Here is an 18542-nt window from a genome sequence, read left to right on the forward strand (position 1 = left end):
TGCTCACAATGCCTTTCTCAGGTACATGCAGGTGGAGTTCATCTTTGAAAGTGAGCAAGAGTAGTATTAAATAACTAAGTGAAGGCATGAGGTTTCCGGTCAACATGGAGGCATAGGTAGACAAGCCTCGCTTCATGGCACAACCATAAGAAGGAATACAACTAACTTAAAAATGAAAAACACCCAGAACCGTACGGAAGTTCGACAACCAAGGATTTAAAGCAGCCATATTCATCCAGATGGGTAGGAGGGGCAGAGACGGGAAGTCAGGGAGGAGAGAACTCCACGTGACTGCGGCTAGCCGGGGATGGAGAGGCCAAGAGGCAGCCAGGGGAGGCAGTGGCAGCCCCACATTCACACATGGTGGACAAAGATCAGGGGTACACATGGTGATGAGTGGGGTCTGCTCCAAGCCAGACCACATAGCCCAGGGCTCCAACGAGGGAGGAAAAATACAAAGTCTCATACATAACCTCTGGCGGTAAACTCTGGTGTATACACAGACCCACCCGCCCAGGGTACCACAACCAGGACAGCAGCTGGAGGGATGCCAGTCTCACACAGGAAATGGGTGAAGTGACTGGAAATGGGGCAAGGGCCAGGCAAGCCCCCAGAAGTCAGCAAGCAGGGTCATTGTCCCCTCTTCGACCCCTCCCCCACACATGGAGCCACAGTTGCTCTGCCCTGGTGAAAACCCAAGGCTCTGCCTGGTAGGACTTAACAAGTGCACTAAAATGAAATCAACGCAGCTCTATCTAGTACAGAGACACAGGGAGGCTGCCAAAATCAGGAGACAAAGAAATATGGCCCAAATAAAGGAACAGAACAGAATTCTAGAAGAAGGACTAAGTGATGGAAAGTCAGACAACCCTCTCAGAGGGAGAGTTCGAAGCACTGGTGGTCAGAGTGCTTAAAGATCCCATTGAAAATGGCAAAAGCATAAGGGAAAAAACAAAGGTTGTACTATGGGAAATAAAGAAAATATCTACAGGAAACCAACAGTGAAGCGAAGCAAGCCAGAATTCAAATCAGTGATTTGGAACATAAGGAAGGCATAAACATTCAACCAGAATGAAAAGAAACAAGAATTCAGGAAAAAAATGTGGAGAGTTTAAGAAGACTCTGGGACATCTCCAAAACAGCCAACATCCAAATCATAGGGGTGCCAGAGGAGAAGAGGAAGAACAAGACATTGGAAACTTATTTGAAAAAATAATGAAAGAAAACTTCTTTAATTTGGCAAAAGAAATAGACATACAAGTCCAGGCAGCACATTGAGTGCCAAACAAGTGGGACCCAAAGAGGGCCACACTAAGACACACCATAATTAAAATGCAGAAGGTTAAAGATAAAGAGAGAATCTTAAAAGCAGCGAGAGAAAGGCAGAGAGTTACCTACAAAAGAGTTCCCATAAGACTATCAGTTGATTTCTCAAAAGAAGCTTTGCAGGCTAGAAGGGACTGGCAAGAAATATTCAAAGTGATGAAAAGCAAGGACCTACAACCTAGAGTACTATATTCAGCAAAGCTATTATTAAGAATTGATGGACAGATAAAGTGCATCTCAGACAAGGTAAAGCTAAAGGAGTTCATCATCACCAAGCCCTAATTATATGAAATGTTAAAGGGACTTATTTAGGAAAAAGAAAAAGATCAAAACTATTAAAATGACAACAGACTCACAGCTATCAACAACTGAATCTAAAAAACAAAAACAACTAGAACAGGAATAGAGTCATAGATACAGAGATCACCTGGAGGGTTATAAGCCAGGAGGGGGAAAAGGGAGAATGAGGAAAGGTATAGGAATTTAGAAGCATAATTGGGTAGCTACAAAATAGGGGGGAGGGGGTTTAAGAACAGTACAGACAATGTAGAAGCCAAAGAACTTACATGCACAACCCATGGGCATGAACTACAGAGCGGGGGGAATCACTGGAGGAACCAGTGGAGGGGGGCAAAGGGGCGAAAATTGGGACAACTGTAATAGCATAATCAATAAAATATACTTTAAAAAATAACTAAAAAGTGAAGACATGAGGGGCAGAGCAGAAGTTTTTTAAATGAGATTTTGTTTTATTTTTTTATCCACACTCAAGGACATGCTTATTAATTTTAGAGAGGGGGGACAGGATGGGGGAAAAGAGGGAGAGAAACAGTGATGTGAGAGAGAAGCATTGATTGGTTGCCTGTCATACATGCCCTGACTGGGGACTGAACCTGTAACCTGGGCATGTGCCCTGACTGGGAATTAAACCTGCAACTTTTTGGTTTATGGGATGATGCGCCAACCAACTGACCCATGCTGGCCAGTGTGGACAGAATTTTTGATGTCTCTCTCCTGGATGTTTTTTTGTAGGGTCTGAGGGGGTGGCTGACTGCTTGTGGAAGGAGTCCTTTAGGAGAATGTGCTGGGTTATTGATATGGTTGTTTAGACTGAGAAGGGTAAGAGGGGTCAGGAGAGAAGAGGCTGCCACTGGGAAGGTGAGGAAATGCCAGGCCTTTTCTCTTGAAAAGTGCCCCTCCCTTGGGCAGAGTTCTAGCTGCTGCCTCAGCACTTTAGTCATACCTGTACTTAAGCAGTTCTTGTGCCTTATCATCGTGCGTTTACATGTCTTCGTGTATATCACACTGTGAGCAAGCCCCCCTCGTTGTATATTGCCTTTTTCTTCTCTGTACCCACCTCAGGGTACATGGCAGGCATTCAAGACATGTTCATTGAAGGAGGGTGTCTTTATGACTCCAGTCTGCTCTTCAGTGTGCAAAGCAACTAAGTGGCTCAGCTAACCTGTAAACTTTTCAATGTCAGACTGCTTTGCTCTCATTTAATGAGGCTTTATAATCATATTGTAAATATATACGCACACACACACAAGATTTGTTTGGAAGAAGTCCAGCCATTGTTAATATGAGAATGGTTTGCGAGACTTTGATGTAACCTGGCAGCCAAAGAGAGTGGACTGGAATGTGCATGTGTGAACAATGACGACTTCACTGTGCTAGTCAGTGGGGGCAGGAGACGCCATTGAGTGAGCATGTGTACTGTGTGGTCATTGCATTAAAAATGACTGAGTACAGCAACAAATCTGCATCAAATTTTGTGTTAAGTTTGAACATTCCTCTGTGGAAACTATGGATGATTCAGAAGGTCACAGCTATGAGCAACTGGTGATTGGCAGCTTCATCACAACGACACGCCTGTTCATGCATCATGGTTTATGTAGAGTTTTCTGGTGAAACATCAAATCACCCAGGTGACTCAGCTCCCCTACAGCCCAGATTTGACGTCCAGTGACTTCTGGCTTTTCCCAAAACTAAAATCACCTTTGAAAGGGAATAGATTTTGGACCATTGATGAGATTCAGAAAAATATGACAGGGCAGCTGATGGTGATTGGGAGAACTGTGTGAGGTCCCAAGGAGCCCACTTTGAAGTGGACTGAGGCATCATTGTCCTATGTACAATGTTTCTTGTGTCTTGTATCCTCTTCAATAAATGTCTCTATTTTTCATATCACGTGGCTGGACACTTTAGCACAGACCTCTGTACACAAATATGTGTATGTACATATGTGTGTGTTCCCAAATCTTAACATTCTTGAGGAAATCCGATTAAAAGTGTTAAGTTTATCACATTTGAGGTCTTTTGACCAAGTTGTTTCAGAGACCTCATACATTGTAAGTGTTTAAAAATTGTCCATTGCACCTGGCTGGTGTAGCTCAGTGGATTGAGTGCGGGCTGAGAACCAAAGTGTCGCAGGTTCGATTCCCAGTCAGGGTGCATGCCTGGGTTGCAGGCCATGGCCCCCAGCAACCGCACATTGATGTTTCTCTCTCTCTCTTTCTCCCTCCCTTCCCTCTCTAAAAATAAATAAATAAAATCTTAAAAAGAAAAAGAAAAAAGAAAAAAATTGTCCATTGCACAAACAACTACAATTTAAAAACAAAATGCATACAACCCTATCCTTTCATCAAATTATGTCGATACATACTTTCCAAATATTTTTTTATAGCTCATCATTGCCATCATAGAAATGATTTGTGTTCTTTTTCATCAATTATTGTGTCATTCTCCTTGTTGCTGTATAGACTTCTTTATTGGAATTTTAAATGATGGCTTGCTGTGCCAATTAAGTTGACTTGCTGTCATTTTATAGCTCTCCATCGTTGAACATGGATGGTTTCTGTCCTGAACTCTTACAGATGGGCATGCAGTGAAGCGCCGCCCCATCTCCCAGTCACCCTCTGTGATCCCACCTCTAGTCCCCTCTGTCCGCTGACACAGCTCTAGCCGAGGTGAGTCGTGGTGCTCTTCTCATTAGCATCTTCTGTTCTTACCTTAACTGACTGCGAAGTTGCTTGTTGTTGGCCATTCTCCCCTCCTTGAAATTCATTCTTCCCTTGACTTTTTTGGACACTTTGGACTTTTTGGCTCCAGTGGGCTTTTGCCCCCTTTCTGGCAGTTTCTCTTAGGTGTCTGTCCTGGGGACTTGAGCTTGCTCCCTAATTGTTGGCATTCCCGAGGATGCGTCCTATCTTTAATCCCCTCCAGCTTCAATTTACAGGGTGTCTCTGAACACAGGCACACCTTGTTTTATTGCTCTGCACTTTATTGTACTTCACAGATGTATTTTTAAAAAGTCAAGGCAAGATGCTCCACCAGCAAAAGGATTATGACTCACTTTATTGTAGTACTCCTTTTATTTTTGGGGCCTGGGACCGCACCTGCAACAAATATCTCTGAAGTGTGTCTGTGGTTCCGTTTCCTTTTATCACTTTAGCTCTCTTTCTTTATTTAAAGTTTTTTTTTTATTGAATTCATTAGGGTGACATTGACCAATAAAATCATGTGACTCTCATACATGTAATTCCATAACATATCATCTGTACACTGCACTGTGTGTTCGCCACCTAGGTCAGTCTCCCTCTGTCATCACTTATCCTCCCTTTATCCCCCCTGCCTCCCCAGCCCCCATCCCCTGCAGTCACCATGTTGTTGTCTGTGTGCAGGAGTTCGTTTGATTAATCCCTTTACCATTTTCACCCAGCCACCAAAACCCCTCCCTTCTGACAGCTTTCCGTCTGTTCTCTGTGTCTGTGTTCTCTTTCTAGTTTGTTTGTTCGTTTGTTTATTAAATTCCACATATAAGTGAAATCATATGGTACTTGTCTTTCTCTCACTGTCTTATTTCACTTAGCATAATACTCCAGGTCTATCCACATTGTTACAAATGGTAAGATTTCCTTCTGTTTTACAACTAGGTAGTATTCCATTGTGTGAATGTACCACAGCTTTTTTATCTGCTCATCTACTGATGGATACTTGGGCTGCCTCCAAATCTTGACTGTTGTAATGCTGTAGTGAACAAAGGGGTGCATATATTTTTTAGAAGTAGTGTTTTGGGTTTCTTTGGTTATATTCCCAGAAGTGGAATTGTCAGATCATAATAAGGCAGTTCCATGTTTAATTTTTTGAGGAAACTCCATCCTGGTTTCCATACTGGCTATACCAACCTGCATGCCCACCAACAGTGCATGAGGGTCCCCTTTCCTCCACATCCTCACCAACACTTGTCATTTGCGGATTTATTGAGGATAGCCATTTTGATAGGTGTGAGGTGATATCACATTGTGACTTTAATTTGCATTTCTCTGATGATTAGTGACATTGATCATCTTTTCATATGTCTGTTGGCCATCTGTATGTTCTCTTTGGAGAAGCATCTGTTCAGGTCCTTTTCCTATTTTTTAATTGGATTGCTTTTTTCATTATTGTTTGAGTCTTATAAGTTCTTTTTAAATTTTTGCTATTAACACCTTATCAGATGTATCATTGGTGAATATATTCTCCATGTAATAGGTTAACTTTTCATTTTGTTGATGGTTTCCTTTGCTGTGCAAAACCTTCTTAGGTTGATGCAGTCCCATTTGTTTACATTTTCTTTTATTTCCCTTGCCTGAGATATATCAGAAAAAAATGTTGCTATAAGAAATGTCCAAGATTTTACTGCCTGTATTTTCTTCTAGGATTTTTATGGTTTTGAGTCTCACATTTAAGTTATCAACCCATTTTGAGTTTATTCTTTTGCATGGTGTAAGAAGGTGGTCTAGTTTCACTCTTTCACATACATCTGTCCAATTTTCCCAACAGCATTTATTGAGTAGACTGTCATTACCCCATTGTATATTCTTGCTTCCTTTGTCAAATACTAATTAACTATAAAGGCATGGGTTTATTTCTGGGCGCTTTATTCTGTTCCATTGATTCTTGTATCTGTTTTTATGCCTGAGTCATGCTGTTTTGATTACTGTGGCCTTGTAGTATAGTTTGATAATCAGGTAGTATGATTCCTCCAACTTTGTTCTTTCTCAAAGAAGGTTATTGTGGCTCCATATAAATTGTTGGATTATTTGTTCCAGTTCTGTGAGACTTCCGTTTTCTTGACATATTGATGATTCCCAGATCTGTTCCTCCATCTCAGATGTCTCTGTCCTAGTGCACACCAGAGCCCAGCACGTTGTAGCCATTTGAACATCTCTACCTGGAGGACCCGTGGCCCTGGAAACTCCATCAGTCCTTCATTAAATTCTTCATTCTTCCTCAAACCCCTCCCAACATCTGCTCCCACTCCTATGTTTTCTATTTTGGTAAAAAGGCACTGTCATCTACCTAGTTAAGCCTGAAAGCTGAGAGTTACCTTACACTCACTTCTCTCTTCCTTGTCTCATTTCTAATCAGGCAGTCATCCAGTCAGCTGATTGTACTTCCTTAATTTCTATTGAATTGGTCCTTTTGTCTAACACTGCCTAACACATCACATCATCTCTTACCTGCATTCCCACATCAGTGCTTTCTCTCTCTCTCTTTTTTTTTTTTTTTTGCTGGTCTTATCATTCTTACTGACACCCTCCCCACGACTCCTATTTGATAAACCCATCTTCCAAGAAGCTGACAGTGATCTGTATAAAATGCCAGTCTAATCTCATTTTTTGCTTTGTTTGCCTCCTGGCACCTCAAGAGCAAGTCCATGGTCTCTTCATTCCTTGTTTCTTCGCTTGTTATTTTCTCCCTTTACCTGGAAAGCTTCCTTCCCCCCGTTTTGTCTCACAAACTCACTCATGCCCACCCTTTAGAATATGTAAGTAACCCCATCTCTGGAAAGACTTCCGTAAACCCCATCGTAAACCCCATCCTCTTCGTCTGGGTGAGGAACCTCTTCTGAAAACCCTCAGACCACCCACCCTAAGCCTTCCAGGAATCTCACCACTTACACAGTTCCTCCCTCCCTCCCTTCCTTCCGTTTTTTTGTTCCTTACTGATTGTCGGCCGGAGGAGACTGAGCTTCCTCAGGTGAGAGCATGAGTCTTTTATCAGGAGCTTCTGGCCTGACAGAAGGTGTTCAACAATTTCTTGTTGGATAGAAGTTCTTTGGAGAAACATCTTCTAGGAGTGGGGTTTAAATTTAAATGTACAACTTCACATGTGAAAAATATAGCCTATAAATTGCTTCTCCAAAGAGTTGTATTGATTTATCCTGCCACTAGCAATTGCTGCTGTATCAATTGAATCATGTGTTTTCAACAACGATCTGAATTAGAACTATTATTGTGCCAGGACATTGGTATTTCTACTATAGGAGTATCATCCTTCGGAGCAGTGTAGTTCATTAGGACTTTCTGCGACGATCGAGTATTCTGTGTCTACAACTGTCCGGTGCGCCAGCCATTAGCTGCATGTGGCTGCTGACTGAGCCCTGGAAATGGGACTAGTGTGATCACGAAACCAAATTTTTCATTTCCTTTAATTTTCGTTAATTTAAATTTAAATACCTAAAACATCCCCATGTGGCAAGTGGTCATCACATGGAACAGCACAACTCTAGAAAGGAAGAAAAAAAGAAGGAATAATTGGGCAGATGTAATTGCCACATTCTGGATTCCTTTCTTCCTTTTTAAATGCTGGTGGTATAATCTCATCACTAAGGTGTGACCAGTTCACACATGCTGTCATTGTTATTATTAGTCAGCACCACCTAATTTTGGAAACATTGTTTAAATGGTGCGTAGATGAGGAGAGTAACACCCTACGCCAGGGAGACGACCGAAACGTGTGGTTCTGGGGACCTGAAGGAAACTGGGAAATGTCGCTCCCAGTGTTCCTGATTCAGAAGTGCGCATGTAGCTACTGCAAAGCAGGCCAGCAGCTTGACACTCACTGGGAGGCATCTGTTGGACTCGTTTGCCCACATAAACTGACAAACTTGTTTGGATGGGACAGGAAGTGAAGCAACTTTTCAGGGAGAGAGCACGACATCTGTATCCTATCAGACCCTTTACCTTTTACGTGTGAGCCCGAGCGGAGTTTTACTTTTCAATTTCAGAGAAGAGCAGAGTGGGCCGCACTTTTTTCTCTTTCAACGTTTCCTTAGATTTCAAATCCAAAGTTATATTTTTAATCAGCATACCTGTTTTGATTCTCCAAGTAACTTACATGCCCTTAAAATAAGGAAGCTTTTATTTGTCTCGCAGAATTCTTTGTACATAGAGTTTTTTTAAATACGAATAAGTGTACTGAGCTGAATTAGATGAATCCTGCCAATAAGTATGTATGACCTACTGGTAGCGTTTAAAAGCTGATGCAGGGAGGGAAGTTTCAATTTCTTGGAGTTGTTGGAAATGTGTCAGAGATATAACCAGATGTATATTTCCTCAAAATTCATGTTTTATTATTTAACACCAACATCTTATACCCTTGGAATTCGGGTAATCAGTTGTTGAGCAAAGAAATGTAGGGCAAAATGAATGCCGTGTATGTGTTGGCTGGCCGGGCAGGCCTCACGTCAGGACAGAAAACTTTGGAGTTTCCCCAGTTCTTTCTTTCACAAGAGAACTGAAGAGGCTCCGTAAACCTCTCCACAAGGTGTTGGTATAGGATGTCCACGAGACCTCCAGGATAGCACCCAGTCCCCAGCTCACCGCGGCACTCAACTTGCAGTGCTTCCCGGGGCGCGCGCGCTTGGAGCTGGACCTGGGGCCCCAGTGCGCGCCGCGGAGCGAACCATCGGGCCGGCCGGGGGTGGGTAATGGTGCGGCCGTCAGGGCAGCAGGACGCTAGGGCCGCGGGGTCTCCTTGTGGCCTCCGAGGTCTCCAGCCCCGCGCCGGGAGTCGAGCGTGACGCCGCCTGCCGCGGGAACCTAGGAGGCGCGGCGCCGGTGAGCCTTCCCCCCGGCCGCGCGGGGGTGGTAGCGGCCCATTTGAGAAGTTCCCGGGCTGTGCGGCAGGCACTGAGGCGCTGAGCTCGGGCTGGGGGCGGACCTACGCCGCCCCCGCAGGAGGAGGGACAAAGGGGTGGGTCCCCGCAGGCCGGCAACCGGCCGGCAGGTCCGAGGACTGACCCGCAGCGTGGAGGAGGAGGAGGAGCGGGGCCCACGCGGGACCCGCGCTGGAGATGCTAGTGCGTGGAGATCGCGGGTTTCCACCCCGGCGGGAGCTGTCAGGTTGGCACTATGTAAGTACCTTCTTGCATTAATTGGTTAGGAAAAGGGTCACCACGAGTGAGTTTGGGAGCGCTTGTTTGGGCGTTCCTGATGTGCCGTAGGTAGCTGGGATTCTCTCAACCGGAGGAGTGCCTGAGGATGGGGTGGGTAAGGCTGGCCTTCCAGGGCTCCTGGGTCTTCAATTCTCTCTCACTTCCCCCTCCTCTCTCCCCCTCCCCATCCCCCTCAAGTCGCTTGGGTTTCGGATTAAGTCAGGAGTAGGGGAAACCGTTTTGCACTCTGTCTTGGATCCCTGCTACCTTGGAGGCAGGCATCTCTTCAGCCTGTCGTGTCGCCTTGTGTCTTCCTTTGTGTATTCATTCTGTTTCAAACCACATTCTACTTTATCAAAGTTACAGGCATGTGTGCTTGAGACAAGCTGACAGCTCTTTAGAAACCAGGATCTTTATTTTCCCTCTAAATCTGCTGACTCTGCAATATAGGTAAAAGTTGGTTTCAGTGGGAAATGGAGATGGAGTTTTGGAAGAAACCACACAAAAAAGTAATGGATGCTTTCTACTCTGGCATTATCTTACCTGTCATTTTCTTTTATGTCTTCATTTGTCAAGCTTCTACACAGTAGTTTATTTTAAGTTATAAATAATCTGAGTTTTGACTACAGGGTGTTAACATTCTCAAAGTGTGGACAAACTTGAGAGTGAATGCTCCAGAGCTTAGTAATGGAATACAGCCTCCCACCTCTATTTTCGCTTCAGTTCAAAGGCAACACTGCTTCCCTGGCAGCTCTCTGCCCTGAGTAATGGCTGTGGTTTCCCTGTGGTTCTCAGCAGAGACTCTTCCCACCAAAGAAACTGCTCTGCGATCACAGGCTCCCATTCTCTGCCCCCGGGGAATTTTAGCCGAGAGGGAGAGAGGCCCTCTTCTGCAGGGCTGTAGGTGGTCTGGGCTGGGTGCCCTGGCAGTCACTTTGGAGAACAGGTCTGCCTTTGTCAGGGTCACTCCCAGGAGAGACAGTCGGTGGGTAACATCTACATACACACCTGGGAAGGAGACGTTTTAAGTGAGAAATTAATCACAGTAATTGCATTTGTAGCAAAGTGCCAGTTACTCTCCCACCTAAGAGAATGAAATTTGATTATTCAGTAAATTTTCATGGACAACTTCATTTCAGTGTGGAGACTACAAATGATAAGAGGGTGCGTCTGCCTCAGTCCTGCTGGGGAAGCGTGCAAACAGCAAAGACCAAATAGGAATATGGACAGGATGCTGTAGCTTTCCTTCTTTGGGAAGATGAGGGGGGGGGGGTTGCTTTACTAAAACAGCATTGGCTTTTGATGCGTTCCTTGAGTTCTTTCAGAGTGGATGCCATAGATTGATGAAGGGGAATTTTCTTCCTTGAGATACTGCCTGCAACTTTTTTTCAGGACTGGGCAGCTAATACATTCTAATAACTTAAATAAGCACCTACTGTGCGCCTCACTGTGAGAGGTTACTAGATGAGTGGAACTCAATTTCTGCCTTGAAGAGTTTGTTAGACCTGAAAACTGAGGACTGTGCTTTAGACTCTGCAGCCTGCTCTACTGGAATACCTGTGGCTGAGAGAGGGAGTGTACAGTACACATGTCCTGTACACATCCCTAGGGATTCTTGCTGGGAGGAGAAGTTGGCATTTGAACAGATACCTTACAGTATAAGCCACTATAAAAAATGGAGCTAACAATGCCCCCTACTTCGTAGGGCTGAGTGAGGACTGGATGACATAATGTAGGGTGCCTGGCCTGTGGTAGGTGGGTGCTAAGGAAATGGTAGCTAGTAAGATGAACCAAAAAGAGTGCTGAAAACTATGTAAGTGTTGGGTCCTGGGCCGATAAGGGTGGGATCTGGAAGTGGACATAGGAGGTGCCAGGTGGGTGTCCCAGGTAAAGAGAGTTAATTATACTCTTCTCGAAAGGCTGTGAATGCTGGTGAGGGAACTTCAGGGATAAAAAGACAGTCATAGAAATCCCTGTTGTGTTAATGACCTATCAGTTCCTTAGTAAATGCTCCACCCCACACAGGGAATATTACTATATTTGAGGCCCTCGTGTGCTTATGACCAATGAATTTTTACATGCCTCCCTGGGGAATTCCATTTGCTAGGACTCTGCCTACATTTGTTTAACTTTCGATCTAGTTTTTTTGTGCATTGACAGAAGGTCACAGGCCAACTATTTGTCTTCTGCAGAAGTGCCTGGGAATGAATGCAAAGGAGATGATAAACTTCCTCCAGTGGCTTTTGAGTTTGCAAAGGTTTTCACTCCTGAAGATTTCCTTAGTAGGAGGCAGATAATGTTCTTGAAACTAGGGCGGGGCCACTGCAGTTCTGAGTACTGGTAGTTTAAAAAGTCATGCAGATTTGGTTTGGGAGTGGCGTGAGGTGTGGGGTGTGGGCATGCCTGGGGTGGGGTGGAGAGGGAGGAAGGGTTAGTAATCACTGCTGAAACTTTCAACATACTTCTACCAAGAATGTGAGCTGTCAGAGAATTTTTTTTGCCTAATCCCTAAAAGAATTCCCAGTAAAGAGTTGTGGCCCCAGATTAATTTATCTAGGTTGAGAGCTGACTTCCTATAAAAGGCCTCATTGATTAATTAGACCCCAAACAGTCATCAGGGTCAGAAACTGCTGGTCAGAAAGGCCTTGGGCTGGCCAGCCTTGGTATTGAGAGACATTTTCTCTAGAAAATGGGGTAGGTGGGGCAGAATGATTATCTCTCTTGATCCTAAATCCAAAGGTACTTACAGGTCAGAAATAAAGATTCAGAGGTCCCATTTAACACCCATTTGTGGGTTAAAAATGTCAATGATTATGTGAACTTTTCCAACGTTAAAAAAGAAATCTTCCCTAAAGCTACTTAGCACCTACTTCGCCCCCACGAGAATTTTTATGATGATCCTTGTTAGTAGATGCCTATATAGCTACCACATTTATGAGGATCTGCAGTGGTATTCTCATTAACATTTTTTAAAGACCATGTGACAGCAGTGAAAAAGTTATTGGATAACATTTGAAAAGTTATCAATCCCAACATCCAATACTGACAATAGCTAGTTCCAGTTTTTTTTTTATTTTCCTCATCTGAGGACATTTTTTTTTTCATTGCTTTTAGAGAGAGAAAAAGGGAGAGAAACATCCATGCCAGAGAGAAACATCAATTGGCTGCCTCCTGTACAGGCAGGTGCCCCAACCAGGGATTGAACCCGCAACCCGGGCATGCGCCCCAACCTGGAATCGAACCCGCAACCCTTTGGTTGTGGGATAGCACTCCAACTGAGCCACACCAACCAGACCTAGTTCCAGTTTTAAAGGTTGCCTAGGAAAGCGGTGATGAGGCCTGTACACTGCCTACATTATTACAGGAGAGGCAGAGGTCTGGGTTGCGAGGTGCCTGCTTCCATTTTCTTAACTGAATTAGGAAATGCTCTTCTCAGAATAGAACTTGGTGACTGACTGCTAGGGCCCCAGCAGACCTGTGAAGTGAAGGTGCTGGTTTTCTTTTGGCTTAGAAATAACCAGTACCTCCATCATCCAACCAGCCATTGCATCCAAAGCTTTATCAGCCTCGATAACCTGTGAACTCAGAAGAGAGACTAAGTACTGTTATATTGAAAAAATACCCAAGAATTTTTAAAAAGATTTTATTTATTTTTAGAGGAGAAGAGAAAGACAGAGAAGGAGAGAAACACTGATGTACGAGAGAAACATCCAGCCTATTGGTTGCCTCCTGCATGCCGTCAATCAGGGACCTGGCTTGCAACCCAGGCATGTGCTGTGACTGGGAGTCAAACTGGTGACCTTTCACTTTGCAGGATTGCACCCATCCCATTGAGCCACACCAGTCAGGGCTATACCTAAGAATTTGATTAAGCGTTTTCCCTGCCTCTTGCTGGCCCTCAAATAGTGTTTTCCAGACAGACTTACAGGTGCTGCAGAGAAGGACAGATCCTATTTTTCAATTACTGTGCATGAATATTGTACTTTAAGAATAAAGCTAGCCACCTAACTCATTTATTGCATGGATAGATTACTTAGGATGAGGCAAAACTAAGTATTAAGTAAAACAGTCGAATTTTTAAAAAACAGTCAATTATCAGGATGAGTGGTTTGAGAATAAGTCAAAAATTGTGAAGGCAGCCCTTCCAGTATGAGACTTGGGAAATACTGCTTAAAATACGAGGTGACATTCAGTTATGGAGAGCTAGATGAACCTTGGTCTCGCCGTCAGGAAAGTTAGGCACAGGACGAATGGGCCAGAGAGCCAGGGCAGTTGAATTTGATGGACTTGATGCCTTCCCATGCATCTTGCCCTTGTCCACTGAGCTCTCTTAGTGGTGCTGCTGACCTCGCGAAGCTGTTTAATGCCTGATTCTCATCCCTTTCTCCACTTCCCACGAGCCATTGTGCAATGCTGAAGGTTCCTCGGCATGACATTTGTAGGATAGGATGAAAAGGGCACTGCTGATGGACGTCACTCTGTTATCAAGGGAATCTCGCTCGCCCTCTGTCCGCACTCCAGACTGGAGAGGACCAGACAGCCTCACGTGTAAATGTATTTTGCTCCAAAATGCAGCTTACAGTGGTCTGTAAAGTAGGCTTTACCCAGGGTTGTTGTAGGAATTAGAAGTCTTGAGATAGGACAAGAGTAACCCTGACAATTAGCAATGAAAAATGGTAATGTGAAGCTCACCTATGTAAATATAACTAGGGTAAAAATACTCTGTTTTTGTCACCCAGTCCCTGACTGTGTTTGTACATGGACACCAAATCCTAAGCCTTCCATTGGTAACTTGTACTTTAGTCATTTTCAATCAGTACAGATATTTGTTTAATGCCTCTGCCAGATGGTTAAAGTTAAATCAGGTCTTTAACCTTCAAAACATAATGAAACTTTCCTTCATCACTCACACTGCATATAAGTTGCAGAGCATAGCAGGCTACCGTTAGCTATCAGACTAATATTTAGCTAATTATAATGCTCATGGGTTATAGTTTCTATTTATGTGTCTTTCACCCCCAACACTGTATGCGTGTGTGTGTGTTGGGGGGCAAAGATTCGGGGTTGCAGGAATGATACTGGTGGAGACAGTGCACTCTTGGTAGATTCTCACGAGTAAAATCCATGTTTGTGTTTTAGAAAGCTGGACAGACCAAAAAAATGTAAATTATACCATAAATCAGGACAAAGATTTCATGTCACATCCTTGAATACAAATGTTCACTAAACTTTGCCTATATGCATAGGTAAACGTGGCTTTAGAATTAATTCATATGGTAATTATTTCTATTGTGGACTTTAATCATCCATCTGAAACATAAACATTATGTTTGCAAGACAAAATGGCATCATCTTTGGGAATTTTAATTATACTCTGCCTCATCTGATAGGTACCCTGCATAAGCACGGGACTAAATGCATACTGTAGTTATATCTTGTTTGTGAGTGACAATATCATTAGTCACAAGTCAGAGGTGTTTGGAGGGAGTAGACATAATGCATTGTGGGAGAGAATTATTGGGATAGTTGTTGTCGGTAGGTAACAGTTATTAAGCTTTAATGAAGAGACAACGATGAAAAGCCAGTTAAAGCTTTGCCCCTGTAATAAAGGAAGCTCTGGTGGAGATGAGAGAACACAGCAGGCACTTTACATTGTGTCACTAGAGTTGAAGGTGAACAGGGGAAATAATGCTTTCCAGTCATCGGTAGCAATTAATGAACTCTTCTGGGATGTGTAGCTTCGAGGACTTTGGCTCTTCCCAGGAGGAAGTAAAGTTCCAAATGTAGCTGTGTGTGTTTTCAATCACACAGAGCCATTAGTTGCCACAGTCTGAAAGGAGGCCTTCCCAGTTCTTGGTCGTGGGGTGTCTTTTATGCCTTCCAGAGCAGTGTGTCCCGGGGGGGCAGGACCTGACAGTGGGGAGCAGGGCGAATGTGTGCTGTGAGAAAGCAGCAGCCCATTCCCCGTCCTGGGGAGACTGTTGCCAGATACATCTGGCAAAGCGGAATGAACTTATATGAGGGAATTAATTTAGCAAAACTAACCATATCTGTTTTGGAAAAGAACGGTTCTTTGGAAGGAACTTGCTGGTGAGCTCATTTTTAGAAGCCCGTTCCTCTCTCAGCTAACTTCCTCACTCAGGCTGACTCCACTGCCTTCTTGCCTGTGAGTGGCTGGTGTGCACATGCTAGTGTTTATTGGAGCCCGTGTCACGTCTGCGACAGCCGGTCCCTTCCAGCCACTTCCCGTCAGCTGGGAACCCCTCCCTGGCGTGAGTCATCGTGGTAACCCCAGAAGACAGGGCACATTACTGCGTGCTACGTCCCACTGACTGACTGGGGAGTACGTGCTGCACAGACTAGTCAGAATTGAAGATGCATCAAGAAGTTAGATGAGCAGACTCCTGACATTTCTATAGTGAGCAGATGAGAGTTTGTAAAGGAAAAGCAGTGTAAAACTACATACAGACCATCTCTGTAGTGGCATGTCAGCTCTCCCTCTAATCAGCTGGGTGACTTCAGCCGAAGCCCACAGTTCGAGTTCTCAGTTTCTTCGTAGGGAAGTGAGTTGTTGTAGTCGCTGGTCTCTGAAGTCTCTTGTGGCACTTAAGTTTCTGAGGGTTCTGAGGGTTTGGCTGTAAAGCCTAGAGAACATTCTAAATAATTTCTATTGATTCTTATCATAAAGTGCTTCCATACTCTGTATACAACTTTTGTGTTTCTTTATTTTTTTCATTTAAAAAAGAGATCCAGTGGATTTTCTCTGGAAGGCATTTGTCTCAAAGGCAAACTGAGAACCCGAGTCGCTATAGTTGCTTAGCTCAATGAAGTGATGGAAAGATCTATTATTCAGTTGCACCTTAAATAATGTACCAGCACAGGCCGTGCTGGATTCTCTTCCTTCCTCTGCAGCCCAAGCCAGCAGCCAAAGCCATCTTGCATAGCTTCACTAGAATCATTTTCTCCTTCCTCTTCCCCTCCACCCTTCCCAGTAAAAGCTGCATTCTAGGGGACTCCGACACTCCCTTCTTTTCCCATGGGCTCCTCTCCCAGGGACGACATGGCTGTAGCATGCGGGGGGAAGGCAGGGCAGGCCTGCTGACCAGCTGGGAGCCCTTTCTGGCGTATTCTTCGCCAATGCACTGAAGATGACCCTGCTGTGCACCGTTGTAACATCAGGCACTGTCATCCGAGTCTCAGCAGCCCTTCAGGCGCAGCTGAGTTCTTCTGCCCAACTTCAGGCTGAGCACTTCGCCCACTTCGGGCTGGTCTGTTTAGTGTCTGGGTGAGTTTTGAGAGGGGAGAGTGATTTGTGGCATCTGAGACACCCATTGAAATTTTCCAGAAATGGAACTGGAAACATTGGTGCTCTTCCTCCTGGTGTTATTCTTAGAGCCTAAAAAATAGGCAAGTGGTGACACATCGCAGTGAAGAGGCTCTGAGTGCATTTTGATTATCGGCGGCCCTCTTTCTAGCAGAACCTAAATTTGAATTTTAATCAAAGGTCTGGGAGAAACATTTAGCCTGCTGATACTACTTAAGTGTGCCATTTGCAGATGTCTTGACTCAAGAGTCAAGAAGAGGCAGGTTAAGGTTGACTCCATTTACCGAAGAGCAGACGTGAAAAAAATTTGTTGGAAACTCGGAGAACTTTTCCCATAGAAACAGTGGTATCCAGAATCTGGCCTCCCAAGTCTGCTGACTCATCCTGAAGCTTTCTCTTTATTATTATTTTTATGGCGTTTCCTTGACATATAATTTTCATACAGTAAAGTGCACAAATCTCAAATGGAAAGCTTAGTAATTTTTTTATTGTGATAAAATACACGACACATAAAACCAACCGCTTGAAAGCCCACAATTCGGTGATGTTTAATGCATCTGTGAAGTTGCACACCACAACTATTGTCTAGTTCCAGAGGTAGGTCAGCTCGTGCGTGAATGCACTCGCCTGTGTGATTACCGCCCAGATCAAAAAAAGAGAACTTTCCATCACTCAGGAAGGTTCTCTCTGGCCACTTTTCTGACTGTTACCACCCCACCTGCAAGGGACCCTCTCTTCTGACTTCTTTCACCAGGAAGTGGTTTAGCTTGGCCTTCAGAGGATCCATGTAAATAAAATCCAGATTTCGTGTCCGCTTCTTTTGCTCGCGATGAACTTGGTCAAATTTGTCTGTGTTGTTAAGTGATTCCCTGGTTCTTTTCTATTGCTGCGTAGTATTCCACTGATAGGAATTTACCATAGTGTAGCCATTCTTTTGTTGCTAGACATTTGGGTTGTCAGTTTCTTTTTCCATTATGAATAAAGCTGCTATGAATATCACCTACACCTTGTTTTGTAGACTTTGCATGTATTTCTCTTGTGTAAATTCCTAGGAGTAGCATTGCTGGGCCATGGCGTGAACGTGTGTTTGTAACTTTGAAGTCAGAAAGACCTGAGTTTGAATTCTTTTGTCTTACCCAGTACTTCCTTTGCCTTAGGCAGTTTACTTTTCTCATGGTTGGCTGTAAAATGGGCATTCCATCCCCTATCAGTCAAGGTTCCGTGAAGAAAACTGATGACTTTCTAGCTATTTCAAGGAGTAGGCGATTTAATAGGGAGAATTAGGTGGCTACGTAACAATAGGAAGGCTGGAGGAATGCAAAACACAGACCCCACCCACCACTAGCTTTCAGATTTGCCCCAAAGAAAGTTAGAGAGCTGCCACCACCCAGAGCCAGGCCCTTCAAAGAAGCTGCTTGTACCTTCGCAGCCTGGGTAGCCCAAGGTGACTGATAGGGTAGCGAGCTTGGAGGCACCCGCAAAGCTTGTAGTCACCTCCTGGGGTTGCAATGGCGACCTCAGTGGCAGCGGTTATACTTTATCGTATGGTGATTATGACCGAGACCTCGAGATGGCCACGATGCCTCTGCAGCCTAAGGCTGCTTTCTGTAGGGCATGTTCAGAATCGGTCCTCCGACTCTGTGGTTACCTGTTGGAGTATGGATGCCGCCGTAAGACCTACCTGTTACA

General features: G+C 44.3%; 1 protein-coding gene across 9 annotated transcripts in view; it reads left to right on the forward strand.

Annotated features, from left to right (window-relative positions):
• Window positions 1-18542, forward strand: part of TJP2 (tight junction protein 2) — a 119720-nt gene that overhangs the window by 39200 nt on the left and 61978 nt on the right. Inside the window, exon 1 of one of the 9 annotated variants that reach the window (XM_028509467.2) lies at window positions 9274-9508. The exons of 6 other annotated variants lie outside the window; for them this stretch is intronic. In XM_028509467.2, the coding sequence (XP_028365268.1) occupies window positions 9449-9508 (60 nt within the window). In that variant the 5' untranslated portion in view covers window positions 9274-9448. Of the gene's footprint in view, window positions 1-9273; window positions 9509-18542 lie in introns of those variants that run through there. 2 more of the 9 variants (XM_036021732.1, XM_028509448.2) reach the window with 2 other exon arrangements.

This window comes from Phyllostomus discolor, chromosome 3, assembly GCF_004126475.2.
Source record: "Phyllostomus discolor isolate MPI-MPIP mPhyDis1 chromosome 3, mPhyDis1.pri.v3, whole genome shotgun sequence".
NCBI classification, from domain to species: Eukaryota; Metazoa; Chordata; class Mammalia; order Chiroptera; family Phyllostomidae; genus Phyllostomus; species Phyllostomus discolor.